The sequence below is a fragment of the Aricia agestis genome, chromosome 8 (assembly GCF_905147365.1).
Source record: "Aricia agestis chromosome 8, ilAriAges1.1, whole genome shotgun sequence".
NCBI lineage: Eukaryota > Metazoa > Arthropoda > Insecta > Lepidoptera > Lycaenidae > Aricia > Aricia agestis.
In genome coordinates this window covers 6,698,799-6,725,458 of record NC_056413.1, presented here as the reverse complement: position 1 = coordinate 6,725,458, position 26,660 = coordinate 6,698,799, and the positions used below count along the sequence as shown (strand labels likewise).

The 26,660-nt window shown below is 37.3% G+C and overlaps 1 protein-coding gene across 1 annotated transcript; it reads left to right on the top strand.

Moving 5' to 3' along the window:
- Positions 1-1,102: 1,102 nt before the first annotated feature.
- LOC121729287 lies at positions 1,103-26,109 on the top strand. The gene is made up of 22 exons (XM_042117751.1): positions 1,103-1,138; positions 2,001-2,056; positions 2,806-2,970; positions 4,159-4,192; positions 4,418-4,465; positions 9,866-9,895; positions 10,710-10,941; positions 11,474-11,623; positions 11,911-12,170; positions 12,314-12,397; positions 13,116-13,228; positions 13,447-13,549; positions 14,138-14,250; positions 14,612-14,797; positions 15,139-15,323; positions 18,243-18,367; positions 19,484-19,583; positions 19,934-20,096; positions 21,910-21,955; positions 24,517-24,578; positions 25,719-25,740; positions 26,038-26,109. Exons 1-22 carry the CDS (start codon positions 1,132-1,134, stop codon positions 26,043-26,045), a joined length of 2,292 nt encoding a protein of 763 aa, XP_041973685.1. The 5' UTR covers positions 1,103-1,131; the 3' UTR covers positions 26,046-26,109.
- Positions 26,110-26,660: the final 551 nt, after the last annotated feature.

Below are 26,660 nucleotides of genomic sequence, written 5' to 3'. Positions count from 1 at the left end.
GTGTTTTGAGAATGGTTTAGATTCATAGTTTGGTCCACTGGAAAATGCCCTTTTAATTATTTTTTGTGTAATGTATGTACCTAGTTGTCTATAATTTCCTATCATCCTCTTCCTCATCCGCTTCCTCTTTCGCTTCCTCATCCGCATCCTCTTCCTCAAAAAATATCCTCTTCCTCATCCGCATCCTCTAAATTTACGCCTGAAAATTCCTCTTCCTCCTCTTCCTCATAATCACTTCCTCAACAACCTATTAAAGTGTGCATATAATATTTAAATTTTTTAAATTAACCTTTATATTTTATGCCAAATTTTAAGCTTATTTAGCCCCCCAATTACACAACTTTACCCATAAACTATTTATGATTGATAGATTTAAGGTTACGTCACTGCATAGATAAAGTACTAATTTAATAAGTAACGTAAAAAAGAAATAACAATTGAAAAGAATTAACTAAAGATAATACCACCTCTTATATAACGACTTCTGGGCAAGCGTTAGCGCGATGTAGGAGATGCACGGCGCCATCTATTTTGAATTTTTGGAACTAACTTAATTTGAACAAATTTACGCATTTTCACCCCCTTACAACGCTTTTTTTTTCAGTAAAAAAGTAGCCTATGTCCTTTCTCAGGCTTTAGATTATCTGTATACAAAATTTCATTACAATCGGTAGTTTTGGCGTGAAAGCGAGACAGACAGACAGACAGACAGAGATACTTTCGCATTTATAATATTAGTATAGAAGTATAGATTTTTGTTGTATGAGTAGCCGTTTGAAATTGCTCGTAATTTAATTTACCTACACGAGAAATATTACAGTTATACCGTATACCTAATAGATGCTAATAGGTAGAAAATGGTACCGAAACACGCGAATATCAGTTCTCTATCTTTAATTTTAAACTTAATTTGAAACTGTTTGTTTTTTCTCTATCTTTAAAAACAGCCCAAAATTCATAATCGCTAGTCAAAATAATTGCGGACATTAAAAAATATTTTGACACTTTTTTGTGATCTTGTCAAATGTATTTGTTGATATTTTACAAATGATTTACGTATTTTTCGATTATTTTAATTTGTAATATATTAATATTAAATTTAATATAACATAATATTATAATTCAATCAGTATGGCAAGTAAGTGCATTTCATACGTCGTAACTTCTAACTTAATCCAAAAACTAGGATTCAAAGATTCAAAGATTCAAAGATTTTATTTGCAAACTAAGTAATTAATATACAAACATTGTAAGTAAAGACTTAGTACCTTGTGCAGGCGTTTGCTTAAAAATTGTGAACAAAATACTTTATAATATATTTTTACAATATGTTAACAATGTGAAATGTTATAATTATAACTTATGAGTATCTTAATTTTATTTTATTTTATTAACAATATTTCTTATTATATAACTATACTAGTATGTAATTTCAAATGCTATTGAATCTACAATGTAACTTTACTTTCTATGGAATGGTCCCACCAATTAATAGTACCTCAAATATAAAAGCTAACATTCTGTAATAATTCATAAATAAGACACAAGAGTTAAGACACAACAGTTTGCAACCCAGACCAAAAATCCAATATTACACGAAAACGCGAGGAAAATAATATAACCAATTTAACATCAATATTATTTTTGGCGTATTCATTTTTGTGCTCAGCTGCTGCCTGCTCAGTCATCAACGACTGACTGGACATAAGTTATTGCAAAATCAATTAACATTAATTAATTTTTCAATATGTTGGACATACTTTATTGGTTTCCAAAGAAATGTCCAGTCGTTATGAAACTGCGTCCTGTGATTTTTCAACGGGAAAATTGTTTTCTTTTTTACTCGACTTCTAAAAAGAAGGGGATATCAAAATATCTATAACATAACTTATTATACTAGTACTACAATCTTTCTAATAGCCATATTATGTGTGGTTTTATTAACACCATTCTTATTTTATTCATTTACACTGTCTGAAAACTATTCACTAACTTTTCAGCATCAACAGTAATGAGCTTAGGTGAACTCATCGATTTGGCGATCGGAACTCCAGAGGTAAGACTGTACTCTCTCTCTACATAGAGATCAGCAATTCTATTTTGATTTTAGATTTTAGACCATTGGCCCTTATCACTTAATAATAATTATTATTTTTACTGAGAAAGCTCTGAGTAAGCTTAAAAAACCTTTTGAGACGTATCAATAATATATATTAGGTATGTGTATTGTGTATACGTAAAATGAATTTTACGTATACACAATACACATACCTAATATATATTATTGATACGTCTCAAAAGGTTTTTTAAGCTTACTCAGAGCTTTCTCAGTAAAAATAATAATAATTATTAAGTGATTGAAACGTTTAAGATACAGGACGATTGCTGTTGTCAGCAATCGTCCTGTATCATAAACGTTCATTAAAACTGACCCCTGGGGCCAGTGCCGTAAATAGGGCGGTGCCACCGGTGCCCAGGCACAGGGCGTAGACTCTGGGGGGCGCAAGAATGGCCAGACCAGACAGATCCTTATTTTTCGAATTGCTCCCGATAAATTCCCGCTGCGCCCTAGAGATGTTTCCCAATGTAGTAAAAAAATATCCACAGTCGAACATATTGTAACCTCCTCTTTTTTGGAAGTCGGTTAAAAAATAAAGGTGCAGTTATATAGAAGCTCTGCACTGCCTGGGGTCCGAGTTTTTCTTCGGACTACCAAAAACGGAGGAGGTTCTACTTTCGGCATATATTTTTACTATCTTTTTTTTACATTTGAATTATCGTCCTGGTGCTGTGGTGATCACCAAGGTGGGCGTGGTGGACTTCTGCATGGTCCACACCGTGCTGCACTGCCTGGCGCAGCAGCTGAGAGTCACCAGCAAGCCGGTGGAGCTGCGAGGCCACGCCATGGCCCTGCCGGCCAGGGACAGAGAGGAGACGGTGGCTGTCAATGAGTATGTGATGGATCAGGCGGTATGTGGAGTGTCACTGTAATATAATACTAGATTAGAGTCTAGACTTTGCCCACAATTGCTCCAAATTGTGCGGAGACCGAAGAATTTTCCGGCATAGAGACTCCTATGTCCATTCCCGACTCTGAAATAACCACGGAGCTAATACAAAGAGCTTCGTGGAAATAACCGCAAAGAAGTAACTAGTAAATTAAAAATTTCGTGTGTAATATAGATCCAAATGAAATAGTCGTAGATGGGTGTTCAATTTTCTAAATCTCGATTTCGCACACTATCCGAAATATCCTTCCGGCGAGTTCGAGCTCACTCGGCTCAGTACAAAATGTATGAGACAGCGCGGACGTTCAACTGTTTCCTGATCAGAAATTTCGGACAATGTGCGGCCGGGCTTAAAGAAGCAGCGCTGGAAGACCAATTTTTTTAAGATAGGTATGAGCAAGCGCCTCAGCGTTACGAGTTTTCCCATGCAAAAGTGAAAAAATTGTTCTTTCAGTGCTGCTATTTTTACAGTGAACTAAAACACGGGATTCATACACATGCCCGGCCGCACATTGTCCGAATTCTGATCAGAAACAGTTGAATTTCGCCGGACCGCCATCCCGCACACTATCCGAAATATCCTTCCGGCGAGTTCGAGCTCACTCAGCTCAGTACAAATTGTATGAGACAGCGCGGACGTTCAACTGTTTCTGATCAGAAATTTCGGACAATGTGCGGCCGGGCTTAAAGTAGCAGCGCTGGAAGACCAATTTTTTTTAAGATAGGTATGAGCAAGCGCCTCAGCGTTACGAGTTTTCCCATGCAAAAGTGAAAAAATTGTTCTTTCAGTGCTGCTATTTTTACAGTGAACTAAAACACGGGATTCATACACACCCTAAAGTATTATCAGTTATCACTTAGTTTTGTTACACCCTGTAGAGACTAGAGCCTAGATGTTATCCACAAATTGTGGACCACAATTTGGTTGGACCAAATTGTGTGCAAGCCGTAGAATTTTCCGGCAAAAAAACTCCTATAGGCTATGTCGTCTCTGAAATAACCTCAAAGAAGTAACAAACTGCTCTAGATAACAGACATACAGACAAATAGATAGACACAAGTAAAAGAATTTAATATAGACCGTACTCATTTAAACATTGATGATACAAAATTCAAAGTTGGAATCATTTAAAGACGCGGTGTTTTTCAGGACACATCTGATGATGATGACGGTGATGCCTCCGGTGAGCACGATGACAGCACTTTAACTTTTTTTATTAAATAAGGGAGCAAGCGAGCAAACGGGTCACCTGATGGAAAGCAACTACCGTCGCCCATATGGACACTCGCAACATTAGAAGAGATGCAGGTTGGATTTTTAAGAGGGAGAGTCATGAACTATAAGCTCTCGATTGTGGGCGTTACAAAAGGAGAAAAATTAACGACTTTTTCTAACACTATTCTTTCAGAACCTGACACACCAAGAAAGAAAACTAAACAAAAGACTTTATTAGTCGGTAAGAATTTAATTAATTTTGATTTATTAGAATCTAATTTACCGCCGTACTCAGAGACATTTATTTACGACTAGCTGTTGCCCGCGACTTCGTCCGCGTGGACTTCAGTTTATAAAGCGCGATGTCAACAAAATTGGTGTCAAAAGCTTTTATAAAATATATAGATAGATCGGTCAACTTATTTTCGCAATGGTTTTATCTATCATTATACTCTGTTACTAATGTAGCTTACATTCGTTTTTAATTTTAATTATGGATAGCAATAATTCATCATTATCTATGTACTACCAGAATGTTCGGGGTTTGCGCACTAAAGTAGATCTTTTTAAACGTAGTGTATGTATGGCTAATTATGATGTTATATTACTGACTGAATCCTGGTTATTGGATGGAATCGCCGATAGTGAGATTTTTGACGACCGCTACGTAGTTTGGCGCCGCGATCGAGACTACTCATCCACACAACAGAGGAGGGGCGGCGGAGTACTCATAGCTACTCACAAAAACCTACGTGTCGAGTCTCAACCTAGTTTCCACTCGTCTGCCGAAGATCTGTGGGTAACATTACTGCTAAAATCGGGTAAGCAGACTTCTATTAAATTACACTTGTGCGTTTTATACTTGTGCTCACAAAACTTGGGTAATTCTTTTTCGCAACAATTAAATCACTTTTTTCACAAGCTTAACGACATATTTTTGCAAAACCCTTTCAATAAATATCTAATAATCGGCGATTTTAATATGAGTAGGATCAGTTGGCAGTTAAATAGCGATCAACGCTATACTCCATCAAACTACCATTCTCCTAATGAATGTTTACTTATTGACGAGTTACACATGCACGGTCTCTCCCAGTATAACGGCGTTTTAAACTCGCAGGGAAAAATATTAGACTTAGTGATTTCTAATGACTTAGTTAAGGTAGTGGAATGTGTCGATCCTCTCGTGCCGATTGACCCGCTACACAATGCTTTGTGTATTTCTTTAGATTTTGTCACCTTAGATTGTTTACAACCAGGTTCTCGCACAAGGCGTTTATTTTACAAAGGTGACTATATTGCAATAAATGATGAAATAACTAAATTCGACTGGGACCTTGAATTTTCTAACATTCAATTTGAGGATTCAGTAACTCTTTTTTATGACACAATTTATAAATTGATTGATAAGTACATACCGCTCAAACAGTCATATGGCAAATCCTACCCTATCTGGTTTTCTAAACAGCTTATAAAAGTTATTAGAGAGAAAAATAAAGCCTTACGTAAATATAATACTTACGGCAATCGTGCTGATCTCTTGTCTTTTCAACTGTTACGTGACAGGGTAAAGTGTTTGGAGAGAGAGTGTTACCAAACCTATTTGGATAACGTTGAGAAGTCTATCGTCAAAAATCCCAAATACTTTTGGACATATATTAACTCACGGAATAATTCCAAGTCTAGTACTATACCTAGTAGTCTTAAATATAATAACATACAAGTAAATACAGGAAGTGATATATGTGACACATTTTCATCTTATTTTCTCTCCAACTTTAGCCAATCACCTTCATCTTTGGTAGGCCATTGCGGTATTACCTCCTTTGGTTCGCCGATTGATAATAATCCAGTTTCGTCTATATCTCATATTGATATTAAATACGATGAGGTCAAGAAACTCTTACTTGGACTTGACACCAGTAAATCAGCCGGTCCGGATAACTTGCCAGCCCAATTTCTTATAGCCACCGCTTCTGCGATTGCGATTCCCATTACACTACTGTTTAGAAGGTCGCTAAGTGTAGGAGTCGTGCCGGGCATTTGGAAATCTGCGTTCATCACCCCAGTACATAAAAAAGGGCCTAAAACCGATGTCACTAATTATAGACCCATCTCAAAGCTGTGTATAATTGCTAAAGTTTTTGAACGTATTATATATAACCAATTATACCCAGCTTTGAAGACGTCTTTTAGTGAATCTCAACATGGGTTTCTCGGTGGCAGATCCACTGTCTCCAACTTAGTGACCTTCAATGACTATATAACGCAAGCAATGGAAGCTGGTAAGCAAGTCGATGTGGTTTACACCGACTACTCAAAATGTTTCGATCGCATAGATCATAACATTCTTATTAACAAGCTCGAATCCATGGGGATTAGTGGTAATCTTCTAAGGTGGTTCTCCTCCTACATCCATCGAAGGTCCCAAGCTGTTGTAGTTAAAAACTACATCTCTGGTTGGGTTGACATCCCGAGTGGAGTTCCCCAAGGCTCGTTGCTTGGCCCACTTCTTTTTAACATCATGGTGAACGATATTCAGTGCTGTTTACATTCGTCTCGGTTGCTCTGCTTTGCAGATGACATGAAAATTTTCTTAACGTAGAATAGATATAACAATCGAAAAAAATCGAAACTTAGATGTAAGATGATACCACCTCTTATAGAAAGACTTTTGAGCAAGCGTCAGCGCGATATAGAAGACGCACGGCGCCATCTATTATGAATTTTTGGAACTAACTTAATTTGAACAAATTTACGCATTTTCACCCCCTGACAACCCTTTTTTCCAGTAAAAAGAAGCATAGCCTATGTCCTTTCTCAGGCTTTAGACTATCTGTATACAAAATTTCATTACAATCGGTTCGCTAGTTTTGGCGTTTGGCGTGAAAGCGAGACTGACAGACAGACAGACAGACAGACAGAGATACTTTCGCACTTATAATATTAGTATGGATTATGTGCACACTGCACAGCTGTTTTTGGGTATTTTGATTAATTAAGGGCCGCGCTACACCGGAATGGCAGCGGCGAGGCGAGCACTTTCAGCGCTTCCATTCCGGTGTAGCGCGGCCCTAAGAGGGGTACCACTTACCAGGGTTTTAAAAAGTTTTTAAATTTGACACAAATTTTGTTGACACCGCGCGCTATAAACTAAATAAAGTCCACGCGGACGAAGTCGCGGGCAACAGCTGGTAACTAATTTTAATACACATCCAAGACCCGGGAACATTGAAAACTTTTTGTTCCGCCTGCGGGACTCGAACCCAGGACCCCCGGGATGAGCGCTGGCCACGCGCAATGCGAATTAATTTTCATCGATATTTTCATGGAAATAAGATATTTTCCCACATCAAAATGTAGCCTATGTCCTTTCTCAGACTCTAGAATAACTGTGTACAAAATTTCATTGCAATCGGTTCAGTAGTTTTGGCGTGAAAGCGAGACAGACAGACAGACAGACAGACAGAGATACTTTCGCATTTATAATATTAGTATAGACTATAGATCATAAACCTATAATGCTAAAGACCAACAAAGAGTGCGAGAGAGAAGAAAATCCTTTATGGAATTATAACAAGATGAAAAGAGAGAGGCAGTCTAATGAAAATTGTAACCGCTTTCATTTGACAGGTCGTCAAAAGTCGTCAGTCGTTTTTATGCCTTTTCGGTATTTCCAATATATTGTTCAATTTGTTTGTTATTTTGAATAAATATTATTATATTTAAAAATTTTGACTTGTGCTGTAAGTATTTGCAGTGTAAATCATAAGAATAATCCTGAAAAATATACATTTCACAGGTAATTAATCTTCATGTCCTAATTGCTACGATGTGTTTATTTTTGCTATATTCCGTCTTTAGTTCTCTATTTCTAATAAAATATTGTGAATCCACCCTTTTACTTTCATATTTTGCGTAACTAAAGGTACTACTGTTCTTATATTACACAAATTTTGAAGAAACATTTTTCATCAAATTTTTTTACATATACGCTAGTGCTTGAATCAAATTTATCGATATGCTTATCGATATTTTACAATAACATAAAACTAAAATAAAAATCATTTACCTTTATATTTATCACCTTAAACCCGGCCGCACATTATCCGAAATTTCTGATCAGAAAAATTCGGACGCTCGGCGGAACGCACTCTGTTCATACATTTTGTTGTAGACCCATTATACTAAAAGAATTTCTGACGTGTCAAAATGTATGAGCAGGGCGGGGCGTCCGAATTTTTGTTATCAGAAATTCGGATAATGTGCGGCCGGACTAAAAAGGACATATCTTATTTTAACTAATATAATATAGTATAGTATAATATAGCTAATATAATAGCTAATATAATATAACTACTATAATATAGAGTGACTCTAAAACTAGAGGAAGGTTTATATTTATATATCATCATCATTTGTTTTACAGATTCCCTCAAGATCCTCTAATAAGAGGAAAATGGCTGAAATTAATTGGGCGTGTTGGTTGGAATCCCAAGAAGGTTATTAATCGAAAGATTTTGAACGTTTTCTGGGACCATATGTTCCCATTTGAATATCAAGGAGTCACCTCGATTTCTCATGGTTTCCATCACCAGACCACCCTTTTGTGAACATGATACCTACTCGAAACAATACAATGTACAACAAAAGAAAAATTTTGAAAATCGGTTCATAAACGGCGGAGTAATCGTTGAACATACATAAAAAATATATCCAGAGCCGAACGTCTAGACTCCTCCTGTCTGGAAGTCGGTTAAAAATAATTGTAATAAAAAATTTTAGGATAATAAGAATAAAATATAATATACTAGTATAGTGTGTTGTTTACTTTCAACGTTTACTTTCAATGTAAGGGCTGATTTACCAGATAGATTTTACCTGAGTAATAAATAAGTAACTTTATAATGTGTTATGTGTATATTATTTACCTCATAAGAACCTCATGTCATAACATATCCGACGATTGAAAAATCATTCCAAAAGAAAATGTGTATCTACTTTTCAATCGTCACCTTTTTTTGCCAATTAAAATTTATGATACCTAATTTGAAATACAAATCTGTCAAAGTTGCATATTATTTATTTCTTATAGAAACTCAGGTAAAATAACTTGAACGGACTATACTATCGATAGCAAAATACTATACTATCGATAGTAAAATATACATCACTAGCACACGCACACATTGACAGATCGAAAATGGTCACGCATTTTCGGGTTGTCAGGTAAAACTTAACCGATTTAAATACTTTTTTCATTACAGATTAAGAAAGGCTTGAGCTGTGTTCCTATGTTTTTTTTTTTTGTATAATCTAGCCAAATCTGTTTTCTGGATGTTTGAAGTTCAACGGAAAATCTGGCCATTTTTTTGGGTTTTTGAACGTTCATATCTTATTTAATAATTAAATTATGAAAAAAAAGAAAACATAGGGACATTGTATTAGTGGCCGTAGATATTCAGGAAAAAAATTATAGCTCTACTAGCATTATCCAGGGAGGAAACAACGTTTGTATGGAAAAAAGGGCGGTGTGGACTGCGGCAGTTAGGCTGGTATAAATTTAATTAATGTACAACTATAATCTAAGATAGCCTTCAAAGTGTATTTCTGCTATCAACTCAAATTGCTTTCGTTTCAGTGGAAAAAGTCAAGAAGACTCAGCCATCCGGTGAGTACTAAGATTGACGGTAAAATATTTTCTTATAACGAACTTCGACTTTCAAACAAAATTTCATTCTATCGAGAATATTCAAGTACTTAGGTATTTAATTATTTTAAAATAATATTCAAGCACATCATATTTATAAATATCAATTTATGTTATAGATTTTCTTAATAAATATTCTTAACAATTAAGAAGTTCAGACGCTAGTCAAATAATTTTGTTCAAAACTGTACCTACGTTACTGTTAGAATAATTTAAATGTAGTATAGAAATAAATTATTGAGTACTAGTTATTAATATCCTAAATTCGCCTTAGCCCTAAAGCCTCCGTAAAATACATCAAAGGAAGTTTTGAAGAAAGGTCAGGGCTAAATGTAATGAACATAATCACCCCCTAGTTAATTTAAGTCTAATAAGAACTGTGAGAAGTGCCTTTGTAGTACAAACTACAAAGGCAAGACTTATAAGACTTTTAACTCTTGATCACTTTTTTGCCGTGTACTACTTAAGTGTACTATTACGACTATAGTCTATACTCTATACCTATATCCAGACTGCTCGTGAAGTAGGCTGAAGTCACTTTACGACTTCATATTATAGCCGTCACCATTTACGATAGTAAATCTATAGCAGTAACCACGTGCTTCACTTCCCTGCGTCTTTATGGCTTACTTTGCACGGACCAAGCTCAGCTAGTAATAATATTATGTTCACTGTTCAGAAGTTTCAGAAGTCTTTTTTTTTAATAAGAAAGGACAAAATAACGCGGTCGTGCCATCGCCAGGTTTCAACATAAATAATTTAAGCATATTTCTAGCCACTCCATCAGCCCAAGAAGCTTCCCAGGATCAGCCTACTCCCGAGGGTTCAATAATCCAGAAACCTCAGGTGGTGCTGTCTACAGAGAAGCTCGCGTCCTTCGTAACAATCAGCAGATTCAACCTCCTGGACGCGACGGTCAGAGACCTGGTGGACAAAGTCTGTGGTGATGCGTCACCAAGGGAACGGGGAAGGGACCTAAGTCCTGATTTAGAAGAGGGGAAAGATCCGTAAGTTAATAGTTTAGATTGTTACGATATTGGGATGCAAAATATTAAAGGAATTCCGAACATAGCTATAACAGCGAGCAAAAGACACTAGCAAACATTTTTGTTATTGTGATACTCATCCTTTGCTGGGAACGGTTTTTGTGAAAAACATAACCATGAATTGAATGACAAAGACTGTATAATTGAACGTATAATGATTTATGAATAGATTGCCAGCTATATGAAGTATTTCAGTATTAGGCCAGTAGTCTTTTAATGCTGTGTTACATACAAGCTACTGAATCACACTTTAATATGAAACTCGGAAGTCTTGTCAGGTTGTCAGCCCCCGAAGACAAGTGGCAAAACGCTAACGCTAACGCTAGCGCTACAAAATGTATGGATTTGACATTAGTATTCGCTAGCGAAGCGATGACTTATGTCAAATCGCATACATTTTGTAGCGCTAGCATTAGCGTTAGCGTTTTGCCACTTGTCTACAGGCCCAGGTAAGAAAACTTTATACACTTTCAAGTAAATTGAAAACTTTTAGATCTGAGATGAAACCTAAATCGTCAAGGTCATTAAAGGAAGGATCGACTTCTGTAAACATATTCTCACGGCTGGAAGCAGCTGAGGAGGAAATAATGAAACTAAACACGATTGTCCAAGACCTCATTACTGAAAACCCAGAACTGAAAACGTAAGTAATTATGCTCTTATTAGTTGAATTTTTTAACACTAAAATGCTTCATTTGCAACACAAAAATTCTAGTCAAGAATGAAATGTATTACCTAAGCACCGCTCGCGCTTAGACTTGTCCTGACTCCTGATGTGCAACAGTTCAAATATTGCTAAGAACATGAGAACAAATATAGCTCTGCAGTAATAAATATAACAATCAAATTCTTCAAGCACTTCAAAAGTGGATGCGATATAAAATCTGGTTTTTATAATGTTAGAAGATAATAAAAATCAAATGCTTTTAGGACTTCAAAAATAGACGCAACACAATCATCACATTCTTCAAGAAGAGATTCACCGCGTCGATCGCCAGCGCGAGATCCGACGCAGCAGACTTTGAAATCGTCAACAAAATCAGATCAAGGTCTTCATCAGGAGACAGAGGATTGGACCGACAAGAAGAAGTTGTCGAACCTCAAACACACGCTGGACAAAATAAGAGAAGAGCTAGAGAACGTCACGAACTCTTTCTACACTATCGTCGCAAATATGGACGTGGAATTTGGTATGTTTCTTTGAACAGCCGAAAACACAGCCTCTTTTTTGCAAGTTGGCTGAAGCAGCAATAGGCAACAATAGTTCCCCTTGGTCCGTAAACATAATACCCAAATTTTTACTAGCAAAAATATGGAATCCACTGATTTTTAGATTCGTCACGTTCTGGATCCATCCATCCATCCACTGAGGAAAGTGCCATGGCCGAATCACTTATAGAAGGCCAGCTTTCAGAAGGTATTTATGTTAAAATGGTATTTGGTAAAATATATATTTCGCTCTTAAAATAAATATAAATATGGTGAGTGTGGCAAAGCGCGCCACCCCGGCATGTGCGCCATACAGCTATATTTTTCATACTGCTGATTGGAAATCTCCAATCAGCAGGATGGAATTATAGCTATTGTTACGAATACGGACACACAGCGTCAAACCAGCAAAACTTATCGAGGAAACGCAGACAGCGTAAATCCGCTATTCGATACTAGATGGCGTTAGGCTTCCAGAAATATACCACATTTGTTTACGCGTATCGGGTTTATTCTAGAAAGGAATGTTCCGGAACATTCTGAGATTCGCCTCGGCCCATATAAATAGTCGACGGGCCGGGAATTCAGTTCAGTTCGAGCGATCGTCAAGTCGACTTCGGAGTGAAAACAAGTGATCAATAGTGAGTGAACCAGTGAAACCTACGACTTGGCTACGACCTAGGAGAGTGATAGTGCTTAGTCTTTTGGACCTAGTGCTTTGTATTAGACCTAGTGCTAGTGAATAAAGTCTTAAAGAGAGTCAGCAGGTCTTTCTCACCAAATCCTTCGAACCCTAGCACGTAACACTATTATAGCGCACTTGCCGGGGTGGCGCGCTTTGCCACACTCAATCAACAACTCAATATTCTTAAACTGAAAACTGACCAGTGGGGTTGGAATTAGAAAGTATTTTTGTTTGTTTCTAGTGCAAAAATCAGATACGCATCGCCGATTTATATCATCAACTCGTATGATGGAACGGCTAGATGAGCTGGAGAAACGCTGGCAAGACAGTTTGGATACAAGCTGTGATGAAAAGGTAACTACTACGGTTATCATTTACCTTCCTAATATACTAAGAAGGGTCTGATGACCCAAGATAATATTCGAGAGTCAAAGAGTGGATCTACACATATAATTCTAGCAGCATAACCATAAAAACTGAATGTAAAAAGACGGTGTAGTAGTGATGTAAATTTATATTACAAACTATTTCGTCTTCATCAGTTCTTTTATATGAAAGTTTTCATCTTTTAGATAAAAGTGCTTCAACAACAATTGGACCGTTTGTCGATGCAAGTGTCGATGTTTGCTGATGCTGGGTGTATACCCACTCCCAACATTCCTAAAGACTTGGAAGGTAAGGTCTATAAGACGTACCTACTAAGTTTATTGGGTATTTTTTCCTTCAAGCCTGTTAACAACACTAATAATTCTAGAGAAAATACAAAAAGCCTTTTAACAATAACTTACTCTTAAAAGTTGCGGCTTACTTCATGCGGTGTGAACTAGGAACCGCAACAGAGACCGCATGTTAATAATACGTGGGAGAGCCATGCTTCGGCACGAATGGGCCGGCTCGACCGGAGAAATACCACGTTCTCACAGAAAACCGGCGTGAAACAGCGCTTGCACTGTGTTTCGCCGAGTGAGTGAGTTTACCGGAGGCCCAATCCCCTATCCTATTCCCTTCTCTACTCTCCCCTTTTCCCTTCCCTTCCCTACCCTCCCCTATTCCCTTCCCTTCCCTACCCTCCCCTATTACCCTATTCCCTCTTAAAGGCCGGCAACGCACTTGCAGCTCTTCTGATGCTGTAAGTGTCCATGGGCGACGGAAGTTGCTTTCCATCAGGTGACCCGTTTGCTCGTTTGTCCCCTTATATAAAAAAAAAAAAATCTAAATAACAGAAAAGAACATCTAAACAACGACTAAACATCCAATTTATAGGACTACTGTCGCTATTTGAAACCGTCCAACAAATGCAAGAGGAACTAAGGAAGGTGCACGAGACCGCCATACAACTGGCGGCAGAAAAAGACACCAGACAGTTACGCTTTGATGTAAGCCTTTAATCCTAAACGTAGAGTTGTCGCAAAAAGTTCCATGGTATTGTCATTACAGCAATTAACTAGGCATCTATTTAACGTACAATTTCATTTCCAATAAAAAGGAAAATGGCAGATCTTTATTTCCTTTCATAATAGTCCAAAGAAAATAGGATCTAGGATAGACCCTATCACCTATCATATCATAGAATCTAGATTTTAGATTCGAGAACATACCAGAACATACCAAGAAACTTTAGGATCTGGGGACACGGCAGATTTGCCCCAGACAAGCCTAGAGCAAAGTTATGACCGAACCATACTTTTCTCGATTTGCATATTACATAACACCATTATCTTATCAAAATCTCCACAGGCTCTCATCGAGCAAGTGGAATATTTGAAGAACATCAAGTTGGATCGTGTGGTGATGGAGGAGGCGATGGCTGAGAAGGCAGACCTGCGCATGCTCGCTCGTAAAGTCTCCTACAATCAGTTCGAGCTAGCTTGTGATGATCTGTCTAAAGGCTTGGAGCACACGCTTGGCAAACTTGATGTGCAGGTAACTTGAAAATAAGGTTGAATAATTGACTTGTTAGAATTAGACAAGGCGCATTTCTTTATATTATTATTAATAGTGTGAACATAGCTTGCCTTCTCTTTCATTAACATGAAAAACGAGGGAGGTAACATGCCCACGATTAACTTGAACCGAGACTAGCCGAATTGAGTCGAGAAAAGTGCTTTCCCTCGACCCAAACTGTTAGAACAAAAGGAGGCTTACGAGCTACATTGACAAAAGGTAAAACGCGAATCAAATTTAGAGAACGTAACATAAAATGACCTTCAGATAAGATTATTACAGGAAACTAGAAAAGCATAATTAAATTGCATCGCCTATAGGAAACTCTCTGGCAACAAGCACTGGACGATATCCAGCGAGAGATCGAGATGAAACTAGACAAGATGGAGTTCTCGCCGATGAAGGAGGCGTTTAACAACAAACTGAGGAAGATACAAGAGAATCTGAAGAAGCTGTCCAAATTCCGCGAGACCGAAGCGGCCGGGACCAAACGACGACTGCTGAAGTGAGTATACAATATTTTATTACAGACTTGCACAAGGTATGAACTTTAATTCGGATCAGTTTGTAGATTTAAATATTAGAAGATACTAAAAGGTGGTCCCGTGTGAGTCGCATACGTCAGTTCTTCTTACCGGGCTAGTTCCCGAATAGGAGGTAGGCCGTAGGCCTCATGTACGACAATCCAGAAAGCGGGCTTTAAACTAGTTTGGAAATAAAACAATTTATTACATTAATGATTAAAATAAAACGTACTTTCACATTACCTACATATTTTGTGTTTTTCAGATGATGCAATAATAGAAACTAATTATTTTTAACAAAAAATTAAAACCGACTTCCAAGGTAAAAACAATAATAATATGAACTAATTATTATTTTTAACAAAAAATTAAAACCGACTTCCAAGGTAAAAACAATAATAACATCCTTATAATATGAACTAAAAAGTATTAAATAATTTTTCCTGTCTAATAGTGCCTTTTTCCGAATTCGGCTAAACCTCAACTATTTCTGTACTCAATCTTCATCATTTTGAAGTCGGTACCAGATAGCTGAATCTTTAGTTCTCTGACAGAATATTTGAAACTTTTGGAACTGGCACCGACTTCAAAATTATGAAGATTGAGTACAGAAATAGTTGAGGTTTAGCCGAATTCGGAAAAAGGCACTATTCACCCAAAGCAATCCTCCTTAACCCATGTCACCAACATTTAATTGACGTAGGTTCCTAAACCTTAGCCATTCTAAGTACAGTGTAAACTCTATATAACGACACTGAAAGGACCGTGCATTTTAAGACGTTATATGGAGTCGATGTTAAATGGCGAGAAAAAAATCAATATTTTTTTCATTATACAGTGATTTTCTTTTACTAACCGTATTTACAGTTTGAAAGTTTATGTAACTATAACTGAGAATATTATGATAACGAATCATGACTCCTTATTATTAGTTAGGGACTATGGTCTAAAAAAACCTACACGTGCAATCAATCTCAATTTGTGAACAAAAGGACTAATTTCTTAGAAAGTTCCATATACAACCATGTGAGTTGTGACATTGGTGACCCTGACATGGTAGTGATGATGATGATGATGATGATGATGATGAATGTAATTTGCATAGTAGCATATGCTTTCAGTTCTTAAAACAACGCCTAAACCCCCAAACTTGTATCTATAAGGAATCCGGAGTTCTCTTAGTATCTTCGGAGCCATGGTGCAAAATCTTGCGTTTTGGTAGCATATGCTTAGGATGCTTCTTATAAAACCAAAATCACCATGTTTCCATATAAATTTTGAGGAGTTCCCTCGATTACTCATGGATCCCATCATCAGATCACCACTTTTGTGAAAATGGGACAATTTTGAAAATCGGTTCACAAACGGCGGAGTAGTGGTCGAACATACAAAAAAAAAAAAATATATCCACAGCCGTTATATAACCTCCTCGTTTTTTGGAAGTCGGTTAAAAAGTATTAAATAACTCTTACTCTATAATAGTGCCTTTTTCAGAATTCGTCTAAATCTCAACTATTTCTGTACATACTACAGTCTTGATTATTTGAAGTCGCTACCAGCTAATTTTATCGTGAGTTCAGTCAATGTCAGAATATCTGAAGTTTTTGGGACTGGTGCCGACTTCAAAGTAATGAAGACTGTAGTATGTACAGAAATAGTTGAGATTTAGACGAATTCTGAAAAAGGCACTATTATAGAGTAAGAGTTATTTAATACTTTTTAGTTCATATTATTATTGTTTTTACCTTGGAAGTCGGTTTTAATTTTTTGTTAAAAATAATAATTTCACTCTTTTTAGTTATGTACAAGATAAGGCTTTATGCGTAAGTAACCACTACGAATGTTAACTATTCACATTATGTTACTGTAAGCGAAATTGTGGTAAATGCTTGCAGTTATCTAAGCGATGCTGCAATTTAAAAACTTTTATCTTTAAAGGTTCAGGAGTTCTGTTCAGTGCCTTTGGACTAAGAGACACCTTCGTATGAACTTTCTCTTATTCGTAACATATGTTTAAGTTACTAGAAACAACATTTTAACCACTATGAGTCTTTTGATAAATTTCAAGGATTTCCCTCGATTGCTCATAGATCCCATCATCAGCTTACTACTTTCGTAATTATTATACAAAATCAAGATTATATCCTATACAACAACACAAGAAATTTGAAAATCGGTCCACAAACAGCGAAATAATCATCAAAAACATCTGCTTCGATGCAAAATATCACGAAAAGCATCAATAATTGGGTCATAATGTGACCCATGGCATAATTATGATTTTGATGATGATGATCAAATAAATTGATGTGTTGGCTTATGCTTTCAGTTGTTTAAACAACGCCGAAATCCTCGAACCTGTATCTATAAGGATTCAAAAATTCTGTTGGGTACCTTCGGATCCAGGGTATAAGCTGGTGCGAAATCTTACTTTTTGGTAGCATTTACCTCTAATGCTTCAGAAAAAATTTAAATCACTATATGTTTCCATACAAATTTCAAGGAGTCCCCTCGATTCCTCCAGGATTCCATCATCAGATCACCACTTTTGTGAACATGGTACCAAATTCGAGTTAAACCCCATACAACACAAAAAAAATTTTGAAAATCGGATCATAAATGGCTGAGTTATCGTTGAACATACAAAAAAAAAAAGATACATACAGCCGAACGTATAACCTCCTCCTTTTTGGAAGTCGGTAATAAAAGAAACAACTATAATCACTTAATTAAATAGAAACAACTAAAAGTTACCATTTAACACAACCAACAGGACGAAAGGTACCTTGATGCACAAACGATGGACGCTTCTCTACCTATCCATCCTTACGTGGTTTTAATGCCATGTGGGCTGCGGCATACCTAACAATAACTACACCTAAAGGACTTGTTATATACAGGGACGTGAACTGCATATCGTGCGACGCGAAGGCAGTGATGCCGGCAGAGGCGGAGTCGGCGGTGCCGGTGGCGTGCCCGCTGCCGCCATCGCTCTCCATCAAGCCCTACCTAACCTATGAACTAGGTAAAACTTATATCTGTCACAGCCATCTGGCTGAATCTGCTATTTGATTGTATGACTAGAGATTTTATTGAAAGAAACCATCAAATTTAAAGTAGTTGAAGACTTGACGAGTTGGTCTTTAGTTTACGTTAAACATCGTAACGAGTCAACGATATCAGATATGACGAGTTGGCCTTGAGTCTTAAAATTTGAATCATTTCATTCAATTAATTCACTAATCTTCAGTCTTCACTAGTCATTCAATCAAATATCGGATTCAACCAGATGATTGCGACATATCTATAGAATATATTTAGATAGGATATGGGAGTGGGGTATGGGAATGGTGGATATAAAGGAGGTTCTTTCAAGTTCTAACGTATTACGCTCTGTCAGGCCGAAGCCCACTCTACGGCCACATTTAGAAAACTTCGGAACTACTTTCGGATTCTGTTGAACTGCAGAGCCATGGGCGCCGGCAGAAATAATATCCAAGGGGTGCAGATTTTAGTTTTCTTTATTTTCTTTTTATTTTTTACGAACAACAGTGACTGTCTATTTACGTCAACATTTAGTGCCGAAACATTATGAACTTAGTTCGTAATGTTACAACAAAGATAGTTCGTCGGACTATCTTTGTACGGCAGGGTAATAGGGTTACAAAATGCTTTTTATTTCAATAATTCCTGTTGATCCCGAGATTCCCAAGGGGTGCAAGTGCACCACCACTCACCCCCCTGCCGGCGTCCATGTGCAGAGTTCAAGTTTGGTGAGCAAAAGTAGCAGAAAGCAATGTTTTAAAATAGAAAGACCCATGATTATACAAACGACTATACACAGTCCGTGCAGTCCACGAAGACGCGCCCCACTATTCCTCCTAATCGTCTATAGTATAATGTGTGCTTTCGCCCATGTTTGAGTGTTATCGGTACGAGTACACACTTAATTACCTACGAGTGCACGCGCACACTACAATAAATAGACCAATTAAGAGAAAGCGTCACGGTCCAAGGGAAAGATGCTCACCCAAAAATTGGTGGGGCGCGTCTTCGTGGATTGCGCGGACTATACCTATCGGCTATCACTATTATAAAGAGGCTATCCTACTTAGATCTATGACACTATTTTCGATATCAGATGCGATAAGGAAGGCCCAAGCAACCAGCACTCCGCAGCGGAACATGCGCGACTGGGAGCTCATCGAGAAACAAATGCCCACTAAATATACCAAGCTCAGGTATTGTAATGATATTTCATCTTAGCACACAGTTTAGCACAATGTATGGTAGGAGTAGTAGAACTAGACAGAACAAAGAAAAGCGTATTCTAATTTCTAATCATCGTGTTTCGTGTCTAATAAAAATTGAGGCCTAGCACGAATAATTCACAACAAAATATTCTTAGCTAATTTAAACTAGGTATAACTATAAAATATATGAATCGTTACAACTTACAGCTGATATCGCCAACTTAAACGATTTGCGTTAAGATGACGATTTTGTTCTCTATTCTCTGTGGTATCCTGCTTTAAAAACTTTTACAGAATGTCGATGTATATAATTATTTGGGGTTAAAAATTTGCCACAGCAAATCCGGAAAAGACAAGCACCTATGCAACCGCTACTGCGGCGGTTCACATACGGTCGTCTCGCCGGCGCAACGGGTCGCACGAACGGGACACTTCATCAAGCAGTGGGGGCCGGACGTCATACCGCTGGGCTCGGGCCTGGAGCCCGGGGAGGACGGCAGGGTAAGTGAAGTGCCTAGTGGAAATCTGGCGTGAAAATCCGCTAGCAGCAGGCTTAGCATGTCCACGCGTAGAAATATGAAAGAATGGAAACGCTGATAGTTTTTGCGGAGAAACTGACAGATTTCCTTTGTTAATTCATCACTTTGTCTACTTTACTGCAAGAATAAACCATTCTATGGTAGCCGGTAGGCAATTCTAATCCTGCTGATAGGTACGAAGGGTAAATGAATATCAGAGGATAATAGAAAACCGATGCGTGCAATGGGCATTGTCCAAAAAAAATCACATGTACTTTTTATAGGTATTTTTTTTCGTTAAAATAGGGTATTTTAAGAATATAAATTAAATAATTTTGAAATTCATTGGCTAGTTTTTTCTCAATAAATTTTTAAAGTTTCGCTCTGACGTCATCATCAGCGGACAATTGACCTCTGAGTATGTTTTAAATTTCCTTTCAATCTTATTTATAATGGCTGGTTCGTCAAATGCAAGTTCTCATTATGTGAAAGCTGATACGAGAAGCTTACCAAAAGTTCGAAACGTAATGTTGGTCGAATTTATTGCTAATTTAACGCCATTGAAGGTCAAACAAAGGTTAAACATATTTGTTCAAAAATATAAGTAGGTAACTAATGGGTATTTTTTTCGTTTATATACAGAAAAACGATCACTGACCTTATTCCTCGAAATGTTTTTGTAATGAGCAAAATTAAAAAAAAAAATGGACAATCCCCATTACGCAAAAAGTAGATACTGCATTGTGAACAACAGTATTATACATTTTTTATAAAAGTCTTAGCCCATTATCATTACTTTTTCTTTTTGGCTTCGCCGTAGCAGCTAATAAGAAAAAAGCTTATTAGCTCAGAACTCAAAAGCTCTCTTTCTAAGAAATAAATCAAACCTTATAAATTGCAGTCTAGGTACGTCACTTGAGTTATTGCAACTATCGGTGGGGACTGGGGCCACAATGCGCAGGTGCGGTGCGTCACTAATATTATGTCCTATCAGAGAAATTTATTTATATTTTATAGCCAGATGGCGGATCTATGGTGTTTGGTAGGGTTATGGCAAGTCAATGTTAGTTATCGCCTGTCGGCTGGGATTGATATATAACCCGACATTTACCTATGAATCAATTGCTCTGACAATTTACATTTTTACGATATGCCAAATTGATGCATTGCGTCGTCAAAAAGGGAGGGACAGGAGAAGAAGCACAAGCGACAGCGCAGCCCACAAGACAAGCATGTCTCACCCTCCCAAGCCGTGATGTCACTGCCTCGCATTGTTATGTCGCGCGTTTCCGCAACGCAGCTGTTGCATACAAAGCGTTATTCTGTTCTACTCGCAACGCAAAGGAGCATTGTGGCTTCGCTCTAAGTAGGTATATTATGAGAATGGATTAATTACCGACCCGATGCCAAGCTACAGCTTAATTCAAGCCTTCGTCAACTGTCAAATACTTCAAACTTGGGGTATAAAGTTTAAGCACTTAAACCTAGGTTAGGTACTAAGTTTCAATAAGTACGTACTCACTAAGTATGAGTCCCTGGTAATTTGACAAAGGTTTAGTAAGAACAAGAACACTTGATTAATTGTTATTATTATTACTCTCCGGTCAATGGACTATAGTTTATACGTCTTTATAATAATATATTTTATGACGTGCAAAAATAGATTTACTATTTAAAAAAAAATGACTGCACACTTACTGTGAAATGAAATAATATTACCTATTATGTAATATGTAGGTACACATTGTTCACTGAATATTTAAAATGAGGTAACATTTTTATGCTTTGTTTTTCAGCTGTACAAAGTGTCTACTGCACAAGGGCCAACGCCGGCTAGCACAGGTCAGTTTATTTTTTACTAAAGTTAAGACTAAGTAATAAAAAAATAATATGGAAAATATAGATACAGTTTACAACAGGTTTACTTACTAATAATAGGTTGGGGAAAAGGTCTTTTCGCATTATAGTAGTAGATTATGACGCATGAACTTGTCATAAAATCTCTTGGGCTATACCAATTGTAGGTATCTGGCTGATTTTGGTATCATTAGAGAGTTTTAATTTTACAGAAGACAATTCCAAATTCAAATGAGGTAATGTGAGATTTTTATTTGTTTTTCCTAGGGCGCGATCAGACGTGCGCGTGTTCTACTATAACGTATGGGAAAACACGCGCGCAACACGCGCTGAACCCGCGCAGATCCCGCGCGCGTGTTTTCCCATACTATTGTACAACCCGCGCAAGTCTAATCGCGCCCTTATTGTTAAAATGAGTGATTCTAATGAAGAAATTCGATACATTTTAAAATTTCATTACAAAAAAGGTAAAAATGCAACACAAGCCGCGAAAAAAATTTGCGATGTTTATGGACCTAATGCAGTATCTGTGAAAGTAGCGGCTTAATCGTTTTCAATCCGGAAATTTTGATATCAAAGATTCACGTCGCTCCTGGTCGCCCTGTTACGGACAAACGGGCAAAACTGATGCCATTTTTGAAAAAAGTGGAGCAAGATCGGCATATTAGTAGGTGCGATGTAGCTGAAGAACTAGGGATTGACCATACAAAACGGTTTGGCGCATTTGAAAAAAGCTGGGTACACAAAAAAGCTCGATATTTAGGTGCCTTATGAGCTCACTGAAAGAAATTTAATGAACCGTTTACCTACCCATTTATGATTCTTTATTACGACGTAATGAAACCGAACCATTTTTCAAGATGCTGATAATTGGTGATGAAAAGTAGATCACGTACGACAAGAGCGTGCGAAAAAGATCGTGGTCAAAGGCCGGTCAGGCTTCACAGACTGTGGCGAAACCCAGGTTAACTCGCAACAAGGTGATGCTGTGTGTGTGGTGGGATTGGAAGGGCATTATTCATTATGAGCAGTTGCCTGTTACCGCCAGGCAGGACCATCGATTCTGAACTGTACTGCGAACAACTGATGAGATTAAAGCAAGAAGTTGAGAGAAAGCAGCCGGAATTAATCAACAGAAGGGGTGTGGTTTTTCACCATGATAACGCCCTAAAATTACGGGAGTTTAGCTGGGAGGTGTTAACACCTGCATCCACCGTATAGTCCTGACATTGCACCTTCAGATTTCCACCTGTTTCGGTCGCTGCAGAATTCCTTAGGCAGTATCAGGTTACATCAAAAGAGGACTGCCAAAACCACTTGTCGCAGTTTTTTCATCAGAAGCCCCAAAATTTTTATAGCAATTCCCAATTCCCTTCCCTATCCTCCCCTATTCCCTTCCCTTCCCATCCCTACCCTCCCCTATTACCCTATTCCCAATTAAAAGGCCGGCAACGCACCTGCAGCTCTTCTGATGCTGCGAGTGTCCATGGGCGACGGAAGTTGCTTTCCATCAGGTGACCCTAGGGAATGCAATCCCGCAAGATAATTTCAATCCCGGTATTTGCGGGATTGAACCATCACAATCCCGCTGGATCCCGGTATTTGCGGGATCCCGCAGGTTGATTTTAAACTTTTAAAATAAATCGTTATAATGATACTTGATATACCCCGTTTTATGCTCAGAAAGTCAAAGAAAACAAACTTTGTGGAACACTTTTTTGCAGGGGTTTATTAATAAAAATAAAAACTATTTTTTTATATGTCTAGTGTATAATCGTAATAATAATAGTTAAAAAACAACTACAAAAACTCATTTATTTTCATCTTATAATTAAGTTTTTTTTCGAAATATAGATATAAAATTGAACTCAAAGAGTCCGCTACATACATACAGCCCAAACTTATAAAAGTATGTTAAAAAAGTTAAGGTATTAATTTTGTGTCGTCTGCCAAACGGCTCCTGATATTCCACACTAGGTAGCCAGCAGCTGAAAAAGTTAGCTCAGCTTCAACGCTGGTTGGTACAATTGTCATTAAAAGTGAATTGAAGGTATATAATTGTTTAGTGGGCTGCTAGTAGCCAGTTCACGCACCTCCGCCTGCAGAGTTACACGTATGAATCACGCTTCTTTGTAATCCCGCCAGTCCCGCGGGATCCCGCTAAATTTTCGACCGGGATTAGTCCCGCAAAATGCATGGGGGATCCCGGTATCCCGGTAGTGCATTCCCTAGGTGACCCGTTTGCTCGTTTGCCCCCTTCTTTCATAAAAAAAAAACAATGGAATCATGTCCTAGTCCTCCCTACCAACAAGTTGGTAAAAAGTTATCGAACAAAATGCTACTATATACTTATATACTTAAGTCAATTGTAAATAAACTTTATAAAAAACCTTTTGATAGAATTTTTATATAAAATGCGAAGAAACTTTTTCCCCAACCTAATACCTATTATAGAGCAGTCGCAAAACGCAATAATCTGCTAAAACCGCTTAAGTAAATCATTAAAAAAATATATTGGTCCATTTTAACTATAACACACTTTACAGATATTGATAAATGTACACCGAAACCGAAAGCAGAGAATGAAAAAACACAAAACTTTACTTCGGTAAGTTGTTAAATTTAATAATTGAGTTACGTTTGAATTTTCCAAAATAGACAATGCTTAAAATAACTTAAAATACTCAGTACATGTAGTTTTACTCCAAATCGAGAAGAAACCACCGTGTGGATCGCAAAACTCACAGCTCGAAGGCTGGTATAAACAGTCAGCGGGGCTAAAATGGTCGCTTTGAAGAATCATGATAGGAATCATAATATTATGATTAATTTTTCTAAAATCGCAAAATGCAACTCTGCTTGCAATTAATTTCTGTATTTTTGTACTGATTTGACATATGTCAGTTTGATAGTTTTGACAATTCATTTGCTGAATTGATTAAGAGGAATTGCTAAATGTGACCATTTTAGCCCCGCAGATCGACAAGGCTTTTTATGAACGTGAGCAGCGGGGCTAAAATGGTCGCTTTGGAGAATCATATATTGAATCATAATATGATTCAATATATGATTCTCCAAAGCGAACACGCGCGACAGCGCGCGGCGACCGATCATTAATCGAAGCGAATCACTATATCAATTGCACGCAAAGTGGAGTTTAAAAATGAATCATATTATGATTCAATATATGATTCTCCAAAGCGAACACGCGCGACAGCGCGCGGCGACCGATCATTAATCGAAGCGAATCACTATATCAATTGCACGCAAAGTGGAGTTTAAAAATGAATCATATTATGATTCAATATATGATTCTCCAAAGCGACCATTTGCCCCGCAGTAGTCAGTACTCAAGATGCATCTCGGTCTCGAGACACGGTTCAGGCTCTGTGATTGGTTGGCTGTCAAAATTTGGACCAATCACAGAGCCGAGCCGCGTCTTGAGACCGGGTCGCATCTTAAGTACTGACTATTTATACCAGCCGAAGACTCGCATCGAGAGACGCTAACCGTCGAGCTTTACTCAATCCATACTCAAGCGGGTGAGTTTTGCGGTCCACACTATAATTCTTACTCGATTTGGAGTAAAACTATCGAGTAATGCTGATTGTGTGGACGAAAGCCAGAGCCGTGGTTTTTACGTGATTGCTCGGTCCAGTAAAACCGTATGTGAGTACTTTATTGTACTTAGCATAATAGCGCTTATATTATTGTGAAGTCAATATTAAACTAATGTACTCTTTTTCAGGAGTGTCATTGTTTAGAAGAGGGTAAATATAAGTTTAATTGTATATGAGAATCATGAAGTACTTAGCGCTATCGTAGTCTAGTATAGAGCTAGATTTTCAAGTATCGACTCGATTGATTTCAGCATTTTGTTTAATAAAAAAAAAACAATAATAATTTTCACTACTATTATAGTAGTGAAAATTATTATTATGTTTTTTTTAAGAAATGTTCTAAACTACTACATATATAGTAGTACTATATGTATAAGTATAGTAGATTAGAACATTTCTTACTTACCATAATATCCTATCTAATAGTTGTAATGTATTTATTTGCAGAGCCGTAACCGAGAAAATGGAAGAATTGAAGATTTTGTAGTGTATTTTAATGAATCAAATAAAACAATTATTTTTAAATTATATTCTTTATTGGTAAATTACCTATGCTTATAAAATAGACGAAGCGAGTAACACATGTTTGATATTGCGATAAGGACTGGCAAATAAAGCCTACTGCTAGCTTACTGAGACAACTATTTACAAACGAAAATCCGATTTCAAACAGCCATACAATTTTCACTTAGAAATAAATGCTAAGGATGCGACACTAGTGTGCGCTAAGCTTAACCGAGCACAGAATTACCAAAAAAACTCCACCAAAACTTACTCCATAGCAAGGGGACGGCCTAGTCTATATGCCCATACGCTATAACTAAATATATACAGGGGTATAGGTCCATAACGTTACAGACGACTGACAAGATCAAAATATACGAAATTGTAGACAATGACGGATCGATATACATTCTGTCAAGAAAGTGAAGAAATTAAAAAGTGGCAACATCGTAGTGTCATCCCTTTCAAATCAATCTAAGAAAAAAGGGATGACACTACGTTGTTGCCACTTTTTAATTTCTTCACTTTCTTGACAAGACTATAAAATAATTAAGGTGCAAGTTGGA